The sequence below is a fragment of the Talpa occidentalis genome, unplaced genomic scaffold, assembly GCF_014898055.3.
Source record: "Talpa occidentalis isolate TD23 unplaced genomic scaffold, MPIMG_talOcc4v2.1 talOcc4.10, whole genome shotgun sequence".
NCBI lineage: Eukaryota > Metazoa > Chordata > Mammalia > Eulipotyphla > Talpidae > Talpa > Talpa occidentalis.
In genome coordinates, this window is record NW_023600993.1 from 38,593,133 (window position 1) to 38,608,047 (window position 14,915).

The following is a 14,915-nucleotide window of genomic DNA, read 5'->3' on the forward strand; positions in this document are numbered from 1 at the left end:
AAGCCTCTCATTTAAAACTGGCAATTTTTGTGATTATTAATAACAACTGTGGAAATCTAAATAATATGAGTAAAACTCATAGCCAGAGTAAGATAATGTTAACATCAGCCAAGTAGACAGTGTTGATACGGTGCTTCCCTTTCAGGTATAAAATTCACCAGTAGCATTGTTTCCAGGTTTCAGTTTTATCTGTTTTCCTCTGAAGAGTGTATCTCCACAGGAGGGTGTGTTTCCATATACCCAGTACATAAGTGAAGACAGATCATCTAGAATATTAACTAGATTCATTCCCTGATACTTCTACCTGGTACTAAAGTTAAGGGATGTTTTGATGGTGGATGGGGTGGTTGAGGGAGGAGAAGTAGGCAGCAGTAGGTACTCAGGACATTTTCGGTATGGGAATAGGAGGGAAGATCCAGGGGATTTCTTTTCCTGTGGAGGATCTCTACATAGCCACATACTCTCCTCCTGTCATCTCTTCCAGTTCTATGTTTCTCTGTTGGTCTCCCTGGTGTCCTCATCAACTAATTTGTATAATGTTATTCTGGTGACTTTTTTTTTTAAATATTTATTTATTTATACAAGCACTGGGTACAGTCAGAAGCGCGGGAGGGTGAGAGAATTCACCAGAGCAGGGAGCAGAACATGCAGACTGATGAAGTACACTGCTGAGGGGAGCAGCGGGCGGCAGGAGGGGTCTGCGCGCCATGTGGGACCCTCCTCCGGTGGCCGGGGAGCAGCCAGGAATCGAACCAGCTCTGCAGAGGCTGCAGGCAGCTTCACAACCCAGCGCTCAACCACTGCGCCACCGGGGAGGCCCTATTCTGATGACTTTCTCCTAGTCAGTCTTCCCTTTGCTATGGAGAAGGGAAATTAGAGTTCAAAGTTGCCATCTTCTCCCATTTGGTTCCCACTGCTGCTCATTATATACCACCCAAGAATGTGGCTTTGGGAAAGTCCCAAGTTTTTGGTAAACTTTAACTCATGGAGAAAGTAGAGAACTCCATGGAGTTGATTTCCTTTCTGTTTGTGTTGCATTTGAGAAAGCAGGTATGAAAGAACCTCTCCTTTCTTGAACTCCCCCATCACATTCTCAGATCCTACACACCTGAAAGATTCAATAGTTCTCTTTTGAAAAATATGTCTTCTGGTATTTAAAGATATGTACAGTTGTGTTTCTCCACCTCTTAGTCTAGTCCTCTCCTACCAAAGTAAAGGTTATTGACAAAACTAATAGTTGATACAGACTGTCTTTTCTTGGACTGGGTGGGAAATTGAAATGTAAGTACATTTTATTTAATGTTTTATTTGTTTTTAAGTAGTTAATTTTATTGAAATCTGTTGAAAACCATACAAACACCCAGTTATAATATAGTTGCTCTATCAGACACATGCTGGACAAAATTTACCCATGCAAAGAGGAAAATGTTGCATTTCAAGGGAGCTGGGAGAAAAAAGTAATTTTATTTTTTAAATTGAGTATTTTTTATTGATGTAACATTGATTAATGGGGAAAATGTAATCTTTTTAAGCCGAATTATTTATTATTGAGGTAACATTGATTTACAGCTCTGTATATGTTTTAGGGGTACAGTTTCACATGGTACCACGAGAGTACCCGTAATTCTCCACCACAGTAGGGTCTATATTCTGGAAATCGCATATCTCCCAGGACCTTGTGCCTGTAATTAATGCTGGCTGCCACTAGATGGTGGCAGTGTCTTTTCGTGGGGTACAAGTTAATGCTCATCCTAAGTGTTGGAACAAGATACAGCAGAAACATGGCTGCGTACTCATAAATTATGCACATACATAATATTTATGTATTATGTTATGCATTTATATGGTATCTTTATTAACACAGTCAATATGTTGATCAACTTTAATAAGAAAAGAAAAACATAGAAACATAAGAAGAGCAAAGTAGAGAAGGAATATGATATTTGAGGAGAGTTAATGAGTTGGCCTTTGTTTATGGCTCAAAGCCAATCTCTTCCCAAGCTGAGTTCCCCATTTTTGTACAACCTTCTCTTTGAGCCCAAGCCTCCAGGGCTGAGCAGATCTGGCAGGAGGCTCTGCTGAAAAACACCTGGCAGCCCCTGAATGGCCCGCCAAGCATGCTGCCCTTAGCTGGCCAAAATGCCTCCTCAGGACCAGGCCTCCTTTCTCTGGGGTTTGGTACTCCCTCCTCCACCAGCATCATCCAGCTGTCAGAGAAATAGAGGGTCCTGTCACTGGTCCTGGAGACCTCCTCTGAATGGCGGTGGGAAGATGGCACAGCACCAGATGTCATCCAGAGGTGGAGGCTGTGCAGGAAGCACTGAAATCACAGTTGTTCCCAATCCAAAGGAGCTTCCTGGGGTTCTTGGAATGCCTGCAACCTATTTCCTTCCTGTCTTCTTTCCCTGCAGTTTCCTTTTTAAATACTACCTATTTTTTATTCAGATAATGTTATAACACTGTTTATGATTAAAAAACTGTACGTGATTCAGGGAAATAGATTCACAGTGCCCCAGATGCATGTCATCACACCACTCCCACCATCAAAGAATCCACAGTTCTTTACCGTAGAACACTGGGCCCCTTCTCCCTGTTGTTCCCACCCCCAAGCTTCCTTCCCCTCTAGTAGCCTCAATTCTCCCTGCAGGTTGCTGCATTTCTGTCCCAGTACAACCCAAAGCAGCTTCTGGTTCTGTGACTTCTTGCTCAGTCTTTTATTCCAAAGCCACCAAATTTCTATTTATTATGAAGGTTTTACATAAAGTCCTAATGACAGTCGGTTTGTTATAACGTGTCATCATTTTTCCAAACTACTGTTTATTGCCATTGGATGTTTGGGCACTTGCAGTATGATTTTCCCTTTGGTCTCTCTGGCCTCAAAAATGTTTCCCTCTGTGTGGGGTGTACCTGGCACTTGGGACCCTCAGTAAGATCTAGAGCTATATTATTTATAACAACAATTATAGCACCTATAGAAGGTAGGACTCTACCAAGAGTCCCAAATCCAACACATACGCATTTGACCAAGAAGGACAACTTACTGCCTCTGTAACCCAGTAATAAAAGTGAGGTTGACGTTAGGGGTGACAGCATTAAAGGACTGCTGTCTTCCCTTACCATCCCTCTTCCTCACTGCTCTGTCTCACCTTCTCTCCCGCCCCCCACACACACATATACACATTCAGATTTATACACACAGATCTCTTCTCTCTGGTTTGACTTTACTTGTTCAGTCACTTCTCTGTGGAATGGGGTCGTGGCTGTCAGGCTTACATCACAATAACTGTGCACAAAAAAGAGTAGACTTTTCTCCCATTTGCTCCAGGTAGAAAAAGAAAAATCCCCAGGTAGCTCATCTTGAATCATGTGCTTAATTAATAAATCAATCAGTGTGTCCTGGGCAGGGTGTGTGTGGTGTTTGTGATGTATATGTATGTGCTGTGTGAATATGGTATATGTGTTGTGTGGTGTCTGTGTGCTGTGGTATGATATGTGTGTGGGGGGTAGGTGTGTCATGTGGTGTGTGTGTGGTGTGTGTGGGGTATGTGTGTCATGTGGAGTATGTGTGTGTGGTGTGTGTTTGGTGTGTGAGGATCTGTGGGTGATTCAGCCTGGGTTAGATGCCCAATCACATGTTCAGGATGGGAAAGGTTAGCTTCCAAGAGAACCATGTGGGTCTAAGGGGTAAAGGGGATTTCTCTATAGGAAGATAATGGTATTTACCAAAAAAGAAATAGAAAAGTGCTGGGCAATTTTTGCAAAGGCTTCCCCCACCCCAGATTATATTTATAAATATCGTAAAGTGTATACTAAATGGATGAAATTACTATAAACAGAGAACTTGTTCTAGATGTGTTAGCCTGGTTTTCAGAAATCTGAATCTGTCCAATAAATCCTGACAGATATCAGTAAGTCTGGAAGTTTTTATTTTAGTTCAGGCTAGTTCTGAGGAAGATAGTACGTGCCTACCCCACCACTCTTGTCCCTTGGGTTCTTTAGCTTTTTTTGTTTCTTCTGATGGACTTGGGGTTCTTTGGGGATAAGACCCATGTCCTATTCTGAGTTGCCCTCCCAGCCCATGATGTGGAGCAGGGCACACAGTTGGTGCTCAAGGAACTCTTTTCAAGGAACTCAGTGGTTAAGAATAATAAGAATGGAGCAGAATTGATAGGTCACAGTCTGGTGCTGTTCTCCTATGTAGGGCCATACTTTAGAGCTGTGTCATTGATGGGAAACTAATCAAGGGTTAGGAGGAGTAGAGGCCTGGCATCACTGCATGCATCTCACACATGAGTCCAAATGCATATTCATATGAGCCCACATGCATGATTAACTTGGGAAGCTGACAGGAAGCAGTCAATCTGTTGAGCAAGTTTCTGTTTTATAAACCAGATGTTTGGTATTATTATTCATCATTTCCTTTGATACCAGAATGCTCTCCATTAAGTAGCATAGGAAATGAAGAATATGGAATAATATACACTTATTATACAACAGAACCCCACACCAAGTATTTCAGCACCCTGTTCGAAGTCTGGACAAGTGTAATTGAATGGTAGTTCATTGTAGGATTCTCACTAGGACTTCACTTAATGGGATTTTGCCCAGATGGACCATAGTGACCCCCCACACACACAGACACATACTCCTACCCTTTGGAAAATTAATGTTGACTCTATGTCTGCATTTTTCTTGGAAGCCACACATATGAATTATAAGCAGCACCCTGGCTTCTGCAGACACTACAGGTTAGGGGGTCACAGAAAATCAGGGACCCCCTAGTGTGGGGGGACAGAGGGTGTCTGACTATGGATGGCAGCATAACTTGGTGGTCTGGAAAAAAAATTTGCCATTGGCAGGAGTATAGAATGCCTTTAAATCATAAAGTGCTTACAGTGCAAATTAACTTTCAAATTGATGTTCCTTCTCCATGAAATATTTAAGAGTCACAGAACGCAGACCTCTAGAGACTAGGAGAGATGGAATTGGTGGGTGCAGAAGAGCGACTTAACGTTGTGCAAGTGGTCTTTTCAGAGTCCTGCCAGCCCTGTGGCCATACTGATAAGCTGATTTGCATTGGGAAGGCTACAGGTCAAGATTCTGTCTAAACTGTTCCAAATCTGGGCCAGCATCCCCTAGGAGAGGAGCTTGTGAGTGCATAGTACTGGCCAAGCTCTCAGCATTTCCTTTGTTTACCTGGGGCTGGTTACAAATGAGTGGTTTCAATACAATTGCAATATTATGGGGACTTTTTTGTAAGTAATGATGTAGTAATTACATTTGGAATTAGCCCCTCAGTAAAGTTGATACTATATTCTGGCTTAATATTTGGAAGTTAGTTTCCCATGATCTTGTGTCTGTGCCAGGACAATTACCAGTGATTTATAACTGATTTTTACTGTTGCAGGAAAAAAGCTTCATTTCTCATTATTGTCAATGGTATGTTTTGATTTCATCCATGATACTTGCTGGCATTGCTTGAAATTTTGATTTGAGTTGCAAAGTGGAAGTTGCCCAGGATTGTAGATCAACTCAAATGTGGTTTCTTTGCAGCATTAAAGATTAATAAAGGAGTCAGAATATGGGAAGATACCCCATTCTAAGAGATATTTTCCATGGGTTGATTCTTGCTTTGAAATGACCGTGCATGGCCGTGGTGGCTATCGTCTACTGTCAATATTCTAAGCAAGATGTTGGAACCAAGTTTCCTTAAGTTGTTACCTACTGGTTGACTTAGTTCATGGCACAGTCACTGTCAACAACATCTTATAGTTAATATTACTTGGTTATTGATGTTATGATAAAGCACTTTTGTTTACTTATTCTAACACCCAACATGTATAGGATATGTATGTATTTATGTGTGTGTGTATGTATGTATGTATGTATCTATCTCTCATCTAGCTATTATCTAGCTATATATTTATACACACATATGTATACTTGCATTATATGTGTGTGTGCTCATATACATCTCTATATGTGTGTATACACACACATATACACACACGAAGATAGAGATTTCCTTTTAAGAATTGCCCTATATGATTATGGGGGCTGAAATGTCTGTAGGTTGGCAAATTGGAATTCCAGAAAGAGGTGATACTGCAGTTTTGATTCTAAAGGCAGTCTGGGAACAGAATTCTTTCTTCCTTAAGGTATCTGGTTTTTCTCTTATGGTCTTCAACTAATTGGATGAGGCCCACCCACATTACAGAGGATAATTGGCTTTATCAAAATCCACTGATATAAATGTTAATCACATCTAAAACATACTTTCACAGGAACATCTAGACACTTTGATCAACTGGGCACCATGACCTCGCCAAATTTGTAACCATCATGCCATAAATTCCCTCTTTGAGGGACCTTAAGATTCTTGCCTCATCTAGCTTGTCAGCGGGGATTATAGCCCTATCTTGATACACTACAAATCTAACAAAAACATGGGCCCCACCAACCCTTTTGGGATTTTTGCCCAACACCTGTGAACTTCTCTGTAGCTGTCTTGACTATTGATGGGGATGGAAAGGATTGCCCTGTTACAAGCATCTCAAATTTTAATATGTATGCTAATTATTAAAATAAAGATTCAGATTCAAAGAGCTTTGGATAGGATTTGGGATCATGCTTTTCTAGTGCACTCAGGTGCTCTAGGACCACTGTCTTGTGCACCACATACCAAGCAGTGAGACCCTACAACTTGAAGCATCTTCTGGAAGAACAAGATTGGCGGAAGGGGACTGAATCTGATGGGTGACCCTTACTCGCCAGATCAGCCAGTCCATGAAGGCTTCAAACACTTAGCTTTTAGGGTTAGCTAAACACTTAGCTACCCAATAAGATTGGGGGAACAACACCTGATTTTTCTATGGATCTAAAGTTCCATAGAACTTGCCCTTCCCAAGGTTTGTCCCTAAAACAAGCTGGGACTTGGAACAAGCTCCACGCCTTGCACCTTTTGTCTAGAATTAGCTGGCACCATCTCTCCCTTACCACTCAGTTGGCTATGCAACTAACCGTACAGCTGCAGTGCCTAGTCTAGGCAGAGAACTTGGAAGGTTTACATTCCTATTTCCTGGAAAGCTGAGTAAATGAGTCATCTTCTACAACCTATCCCATCCCAGCTGGGTTCTCCTGTTCAAAGGCGGGTCCTTTGAACCATGTCCAGTCTTCAACAGCTGGTGCCTTAGTTTTCAAATTCAAATGGCAGAAATACTCAGGAAACAGTTTTCTAATTACTAATGTAAACATTTAAAATAATAAAGTGACAAAGAAGTCCTTTAACATCAGAAAACATTCTAAATTAGAAATAATGGGCTCTCATTCACAGAGCACATCATTTGAGGCTTGACTAGGCTGCAAAGAAACTACCTGTCTCCCACTGGACCAACCTTGCCAATTTTGGTACCTAGCAGCAGTGCCACATGCCTGGCTCTTACTTTGGACTCTGCTACTTATTAGTCATGTTACCTTGAAGGCAGGCAAAGGAAATAGCATCCTTCAAGACTCCCATATGCCAGGTGCCCTCCTGGGCAGTTCCCCCTTTTATCTTCATGGCAGTAATGCTGGGGAATAATTGGCATTATTTCACATGAAGACATGGAAGCTTAGTGAGTGCAGTTAATAAAGAATCAAGGCTGAAAATTAGAAGCAGGTTTGTCTCAACCCAAAACCTACTCTGTCCCAAGCCTCTGTCTTCACTTTTGTTATTGGGACAAGTGTAGGGCTTTGTGTCTATCTTTTTGTGAAAAGCAAGTGTGATGCTTCAATGCATTGATGGTTTCAATGCATTTCTCTGCTATTCAGAGGGTTACAGAAGCCTTTCAAGGTCTTGGTCTTTCAGGAGAAATGTTTTGCTTCTTAGCAGTGATCTTAGGGGTCAGATCATCAAGTTTTGTTTGTTTGCTTGTCTTCCCTCTGGGCCTGGCATTTAGAGATCTGTAAAGGTCCAAAAGGACTGTTACTCAGCTACCTGGCAGAGAACAAATTCTTCCAGATTCCATCATTTCCAGCAGAGGCAACTCATAAAACCTGTACTCTCCTGCGTGCTTAGCCTCAATTTTCAGATTAAGGATAAGTATTACTATTGCACACATTAAATATAAAGGTCTGCAAAATAAAATAGTAAAAACAATCTGTGGTGATAAACAACACTAACAAGGAAAAAAAAAAAAACCCACTAAGATCCACAAGGAATTATTTGAACCAAAATGACTAAATGCAGTTAACAGATCCCTTAGCCTGGCTGATGGTGACTCACCTGGGGGCTGGAATCCTCAATTGCAGACCAGTGTAGGGGAGCGTTGCCCTCCCTCCTGGGCTAACAGGTTGGTGTGAGTGAGCATGGGCCCGTTCCTAGTCTCCCCTGGTCAGAAAGAAGGAGCTGTCCAAGGCAATGGCCTGTGGTACTGTGCTTTCCAGGCTATTCTCAAGTAATTGGTTTTTCTCTCTCCATACAGCTTACGGATGATCAGGGCCCCGTCCTGATGACCACAGTGGCCATGCCGGTGTTTAGTAAGCAAAACGAAACTGTGAGTACAGTGACTGTGCTTCCTGATTTATGCTAGAGGGGTTCTTTTTTTCAGACCCACTCTGACACAGGCTCGGTGGCGTTCATCTGTTGTATCTGTTTATCCATCTATCTATCTGCCTGTCTATCTGTCTGTGCATTTGTCCGCCCATCCATCCGTCCATCCATCCATCTATCCATCCCTCCTCCCACCCACTCATCTATCTATCGTCTATCTATCTAAAAGATAGAAAGTATGTGATTTTCCTTTACTTTTAATCCTGCTGTTCAGAATCATGAAATCAAACATAGATGAGAAGAATCAAGCAGGCATCATTTTTACAGTATTCAGCTCTTTTCCAAAATTTAAGTGTTAAATGACCAGAGAAAGGAAAACTTTAGAAACAATGAATCCTATTGACCTCTCTTTGAGTTGCAGTGACCAGCCTTGAATTACTTTCCCAGGTCTGTGATAGCAAAGTGCCACGAATAGAGTAGCTTAAAAAAACAGAAATTTATTCTCATAATTCTAGCAGCTGGAAAGCCCAAAATCAAGGTGTGAGCAGGACCTACTATCACACAAGGTTCTAAGAAAGATCCTTCCCTGCCTTTCCTGTGACCCCAAATGTTCCTTGGTTGGTGGCAGCAGAACCCCAACCTCTGCCTCCATCTCCACATGGCTTTCTTTTCCTGTGTCTCTCTGGCCTCCCCTCCTCTTATAAAGACGACAGACATTTGGTTATAGGACCCATCTTAAATACAGGATGATTTCCCCAGGTATCTTTAATTATATCTGCAGACACCCTATTTCCAAATAAGATCACAGCCTGAGGTTCTGGGTACACTTGACTTTGTATTTTCTTCTGGAAGATCTTTCTGATAACAGAAAGTTACAGCATATTACACTTACAGTGGAAACTCAGACCCTGGAGGCTTATTTCTTCACCTTATTCCTTGGTCCCAACTTGCTGCTAAAAGTGTTAGGATTATGACATCTTTCTCTGACTATTTCATGTCTCTCTCCTGGGCACCAGATGGCAGTGTAAATTGAGACAGTAGTTAACATGCTAACTCTTTCCTATGGAAAGCTTCCATAAGACAAACTGATTAATGATCACAGTCCTTAGCTGCTGAAACTTTTGTGCTTTCTCACATCAATTTTTGGTTTTTAGGCAAGAGAAATGGTTTTCTAAGGTGCTGTTGTAGGAGCATGTTGCAGAGGATAGTAGATAATGTTTAACCTGACTACCTTCTGAGCTAGCAGTATTTTGGGGTGAGTGTGAGGCTAGAAGAGGGTCCTTCTTGGGAATCTTTCCATTTGGAGAAACCTCCAGACGATGGTCCATGATGTGTGACTACTCACCAGGTCCTATTTCTTCTACCAAATGCACTATTCTTGTTTAATGCTTGTTCTCAACAGAGATCGAAGGGCATTCTTCTGGGTGTGGTTGGCACAGATGTCCCCGTGAAAGAACTTCTGAAGACAATCCCCAAATACAAGGTAATGCATCACTTAATAAATAGTCAAAGTTCAAATATCCCAAGATAATTTTACAACCCACTGCAACAATGAGGAACATCCGCAGCACAGGTGTTCTTCTCCTCATTTCTGAAGGACTTTTTATTTGGTAGAACAGTTATCCCCTAGCATCCCCTGAGTGTACCTACCTGTGCCTTCCCTGGTTTGTTGGGTCCATGAATGTCCTCACAGTCTCTGCAGTCTCTGTAAGCCTAATGTCTCTGATGGTCTTCTAAGCCAGTTCTTACGCACCTCTGTCTCTGTCTGAAGTCTCTAAAATCTAATACTTACCAGGATCTCAATGCAGCACAAAGAAAATGGTCTCTGATTCCAGAAGGTGATGGGGTGTAAATTAATACGCCTCTTCTAATGTTATGGCACTAAGAGAATTGTAAAATTGTTTTAAACTCAGGTTGCATTTCAGAGGGTAGAGTGGGAAACTTTGGAACAAAGAAGATAGAGCAGGTTTTGATAGGTCACTGCTTTGGGAGTTTAGAACAGCCTATGGGGCACTGTCAGGTGGGCCCAGGAAAAGGAGCACTTGATGTGGGACCCCGAGAGGGAGGTGGAAATGCCAGCTCTGCACGTGAGGCCAGCCCTGCCCCAGGAGAGGAGCCGTGCTTTTTCTAGCTTGTCCTGTGCTCCTAGTCCTATCGCTGGCACCTCTGCCTCCATTTATTTAGTTCTCCTTTGTTTGGGACAGAGGGACTCTCGTGGGCGATCACCCTGCCACCCTGGGCCGGGCCTAGCCCCTTCTCCTTGAGAACAAGCACCTGCGCTCTGCACCACTTCAAGTGTTGTATGGACAGGATCTGCCCTGCCTGGGACCAGTGGGCACAAGATGGGCACAGGCTGAAGCTGACACACTCCATACACCACCAGCTAGGGGTGTGGCAGGGGCACAAGTGGTCATAAGTTGACGTGGGGGCAGGAGTCATTCTGACTTCCGTGGGGATGACATTATTGGTATTTACATTCTCTGACTCTTTGAGGTGTGTTGTGTAATTAAATTAAGCATTTTATGAAACCAGAGCAAGAGATACAACACTAGGCAGCTTTCCACTGAGGGCAGGTTTCCCACTCGAGTCCCCTCAGAGCAGTGCTGTCCATGCGCTAGCTCTCGCTGGTCACCCCAGTGTGCATTGCCTCCTCTTGTACCCCCTGCACAGGCACCGAGCAGCATTTTTATTTAAATTGGCTCATATTTTCCTTAATTACCTTATCTCACCCCCACCTGCATGATCCCAAGTGAAATGGTAGGTTCAGATGGGATTATTCTATTTTTTGGCACATGCAGTTAGCCAGCTGGGGGTGGGTGGGGGTGCTGTGCCGGAGTCATCCTTTAAAAAGACACCTCAGGTTGTCCTTGAACCCCTTGCAGAGAACTTTCGCCCATCTTCTAGTGGGGGCTCCACAGCAAAGCAAATGAATAGTTGGGGAGAAGAGAGTCCCCTCAAGCCCACTACAGCCAAGGGGAACAGACTCGAACTTCTCACTGTGGGAGCTGGAAGTATGGAAGGGGCTGGAGGTAGCAGCCCCCACCCACCTTCCCACTTGGGTCCTAAGAGGAGTACATGGGTCAGCAGGTTTCCCTGACTGCACGAGGCTGACAGCACCCTGTCCCCGTGTCCCCTAGCACCAAGCAGACCAGCTTCCCATCCCATTTCAGGGCCACTGTAGGTTGATGAGGCCCATCTCTGCCACTACCTGGAGGGAGATCAACTCCTATGGGCCACAAATCTGAGATGGATGGCTTTCTAGCCACCACCTGCCCTGACACACTGAACCTCAGTCCCCACAGTTGTGAGTGGCCGTGGGCCTTCCTGGACTTCAGCAGTAAGGCAGCAGCCAGAGCTTAGCTCTCAAGGCAGATACACCTGGGTCCCTGCTCCAGGGTTGAGGAGCTGGGTCTATTCTTACTCCTTAAGTCCTTTAGTTCCTCTTCTGTCCAGTGGTAAAAACAACCGAATCTGCTAGTAACCTTGGTAAAGCTTTGGCCATCATCCTTAACTGGGAACAATGGTAGCACAGTGGTCAAGGGAACTGGTGTGACTGTGGCCTCTGGGCCCCCACAGCCCTCTTCCATCTGGGGTGCTCCTTGCTTCAAGCTGTTGATACCTTTCCCATCCCAGATTCAACCACCTGTAGGCTTCATGTCCACTGAACCTGCCTTAACCTAGAAAGTCCAACAGAGTGATGAGTTCCCTGAGTAACTGACTAGGTCACTACATAGTCCTCTGCCACCTTTAAAAATAGGATTTTCCAAGAATTTTGAAAGACCTGGGGAAAAGTCTTATGATATGAGGTCATTTGCATTAGGCAGGATGCTTAATTTGATAACAAGCACTTGTGATAGTGCTTGCCCACATTTTGACAGAGTGTTGGGATAAGAGCAAGGGAGTGGATCAGCCAGTCACCTCCATTGTAGCGGACTTGTCCAAACAAGTCAGTTAACAGAAGCTGCAGCCAAAGTAGTCAGCTCACCTCTCAGATGGTTGGATGCAAAATGAGAGATGCAAGAAACTGTTGTTTAAGAAAGCACCCTCTTGTGGTTCAAGACAGGGTGCCCCATGGTATGATATTAACAGATAATGCTTGCCAAGTCCTGAGCAATGTACATGATACATGACCCCACATCATATTGCCAGATCCCCGCAGATAAATGCAGTGATGTGCACATATCCTACTCGTCAGGAAGATCGGTTGTCAGGGCTTATCTTTGCAGAGCTCAGGGCCACACAGTAGGAAGCAGTGATCTGTGATTCCTAGACCCACATGCACAAAACAGATCTCAGCCATTCACATGAGCTTCATGACTTGTTGCCCTGTTCATATGCCGCCTGTGCCATTATTTGCTGACTCTTCCTTTTGTTAATGAATTCAGAACTCTCTCTACCTAAATCAGCTTTAATAGGAAATGCCAATTACCACTTAAAAAGAAAAGCAAGAGTTATTTACCATTATAGAAGAGAATTATTTTAAAAGTCATGCAAACAAAATAATAACATTGAGTGATTTGTTGATAATCTAAGGTTCTGAACTTGAGGTCTATTCTCTTTTTTTTAAGTAGGATTATATGCAAGTGTTAAAGATATACTAAAGGAACCTTTCTTTTTTATATAACTGGAAGGATAGAAGGAATTTTATTTTATTTTAAAGATTTATTTATTTATACAAGCACTGGGTACAGTCAGAAGCACGGGAGGGTGAGAGAATTCACCAGAGCCAGAGCCAGGAGCAGAACAGACAGACTGACAAAATACACCGCTGAGGGGAGCAGCAGGCGCAGCAGGAGAGGTCTGCATGCCATGTGGGAGCCTCGCCGCAGCAGGGGATCAAACTGGCATTGCAGAGGCTGCGGGCATCTTCGCAACCCAACGTTCAACCACTGCGCCACCAGGGGAGGCCTGGATGAAAGGAATTTTAAAAAGGATTCACTCTCACTAGTGGTTCTGGGTAGTAAGTTTAATGGCAAACTCACATGCCACCAGAAATCATCTTGTTATATTCTCCATTTTTCCTCAGAAAGCAAAATGATCCATGGGAAAATGATGGTGGTCTGGGGAGTGAGGAGCAAAAGGGACAATTCAATCTGGGGCAGTGGGTGCCTTTTCTCATGGGGCTCTCCTCTGCCTTGAACAGAAGCATCTTAAGCCATCCATAAGCCCATACTGTACCCCACCTTTTGGCCCAGGCTTCTCAGAGTCCTTTGAGTGTTTGGTTCTTCCTAGAACCCCAATCCAGCCCTCAGCACCTGCTCCCCCTCTCCAGGGGAAACTTTTTGCACAATGCTAATATCATTTAGCTGATCAAATTAGAAAACTTCTTTCATCAAAAGAGGAAATGAATCTCTAAGCTAAAATCAGGTGTCCAGTTTCATAAAAGATGGCCGCTTAAGCAAAAGAACTATCCTGCTTGGGTTTATTGAGATGACAAAGATCCCTTCTCATACTACCACACTGTGGCCCTGATAACCAGCTTCATCTATGAAGGCTTTTGCAGTGGGAGTTAAGTTTCCAGATGTATGATAGGACATCTGGTTGGTCCAAACCCATGTATTTGAATGTGGAAACTGTAGAGCCCCAGAGACTGAAAATTAAGTGGGGGAGGGAGTTCAGGGATGACTTTGGGCTTCTAAAGATGGTGGACTTTATTGTTACTGAAATTCCCAGACCTAGGTGTCCAGATTTACCTGCTACTATTTAAAGAAGAGCACTCTACCTTTATAGAATGTTTCCAAGTAATTCTTAGGTCTCTTATTTGATGTCAGAAAATGCTAACACGTATACAAAGAACCCAAGTGCAAGGTCACTACTTGATATGTGCCCATAAATCAAGAAAGTGTGAATATAATATAATTTTTTTTGGTGACAACTTCAGTCTTTCTCAAAGTTTCTTCTGCCAGACATGTGCCAAACTCTTAATAGCATTATCTCACTGACTAGGCATACATGGCTCTTCACCTTACTTATGGCTGAAGATACTGAGGCACAAAAAGTTTAAATGTCTTGCCAATTGGAAAGCCATGATTTTAGTCTGTATAATTTTGATACCATTAGGAACAAAAATGACAATAATAATAGTGATGGCTGAAATAATATTCAAAAGAATATTAATAGATACAATAAATTACTTTATATATTATTCCCACTAAAACCTTATGGCATTTCCAGAAAGAGGGTACCACTTGGCCCCATTTTTAGTTGATCTGACTTTCTCAACATAACTCAGCCAGTTATGAAAGCCTGCCGAAACAAAGTGTGATGAGGCAATAGAAAAAATGCAGCTACAGAATGTTAGCTAGCAGGTTCTGAAATACAGAAACTTCTATTTTTCACATTCCCAAGGGTCAGAGTGGGAATACATTCATCTACGATGTCCCTC

At 43.0% G+C, this 14,915-nt stretch overlaps 1 protein-coding gene across 1 annotated transcript in view; it reads left to right on the top strand.

The window, feature by feature from the left end:
- The window catches only part of CACNA2D3 (calcium voltage-gated channel auxiliary subunit alpha2delta 3), an 807,400-nt gene that overhangs the window by 579,524 nt on the left and 212,961 nt on the right, over positions 1 to 14,915 (top strand). Inside the window, 2 exon segments of the mRNA XM_054694676.1 lie at positions 8,463 to 8,534; positions 9,933 to 10,013. Coding sequence (XP_054550651.1) covers positions 8,463 to 8,534; positions 9,933 to 10,013 — 153 coding nt within the window.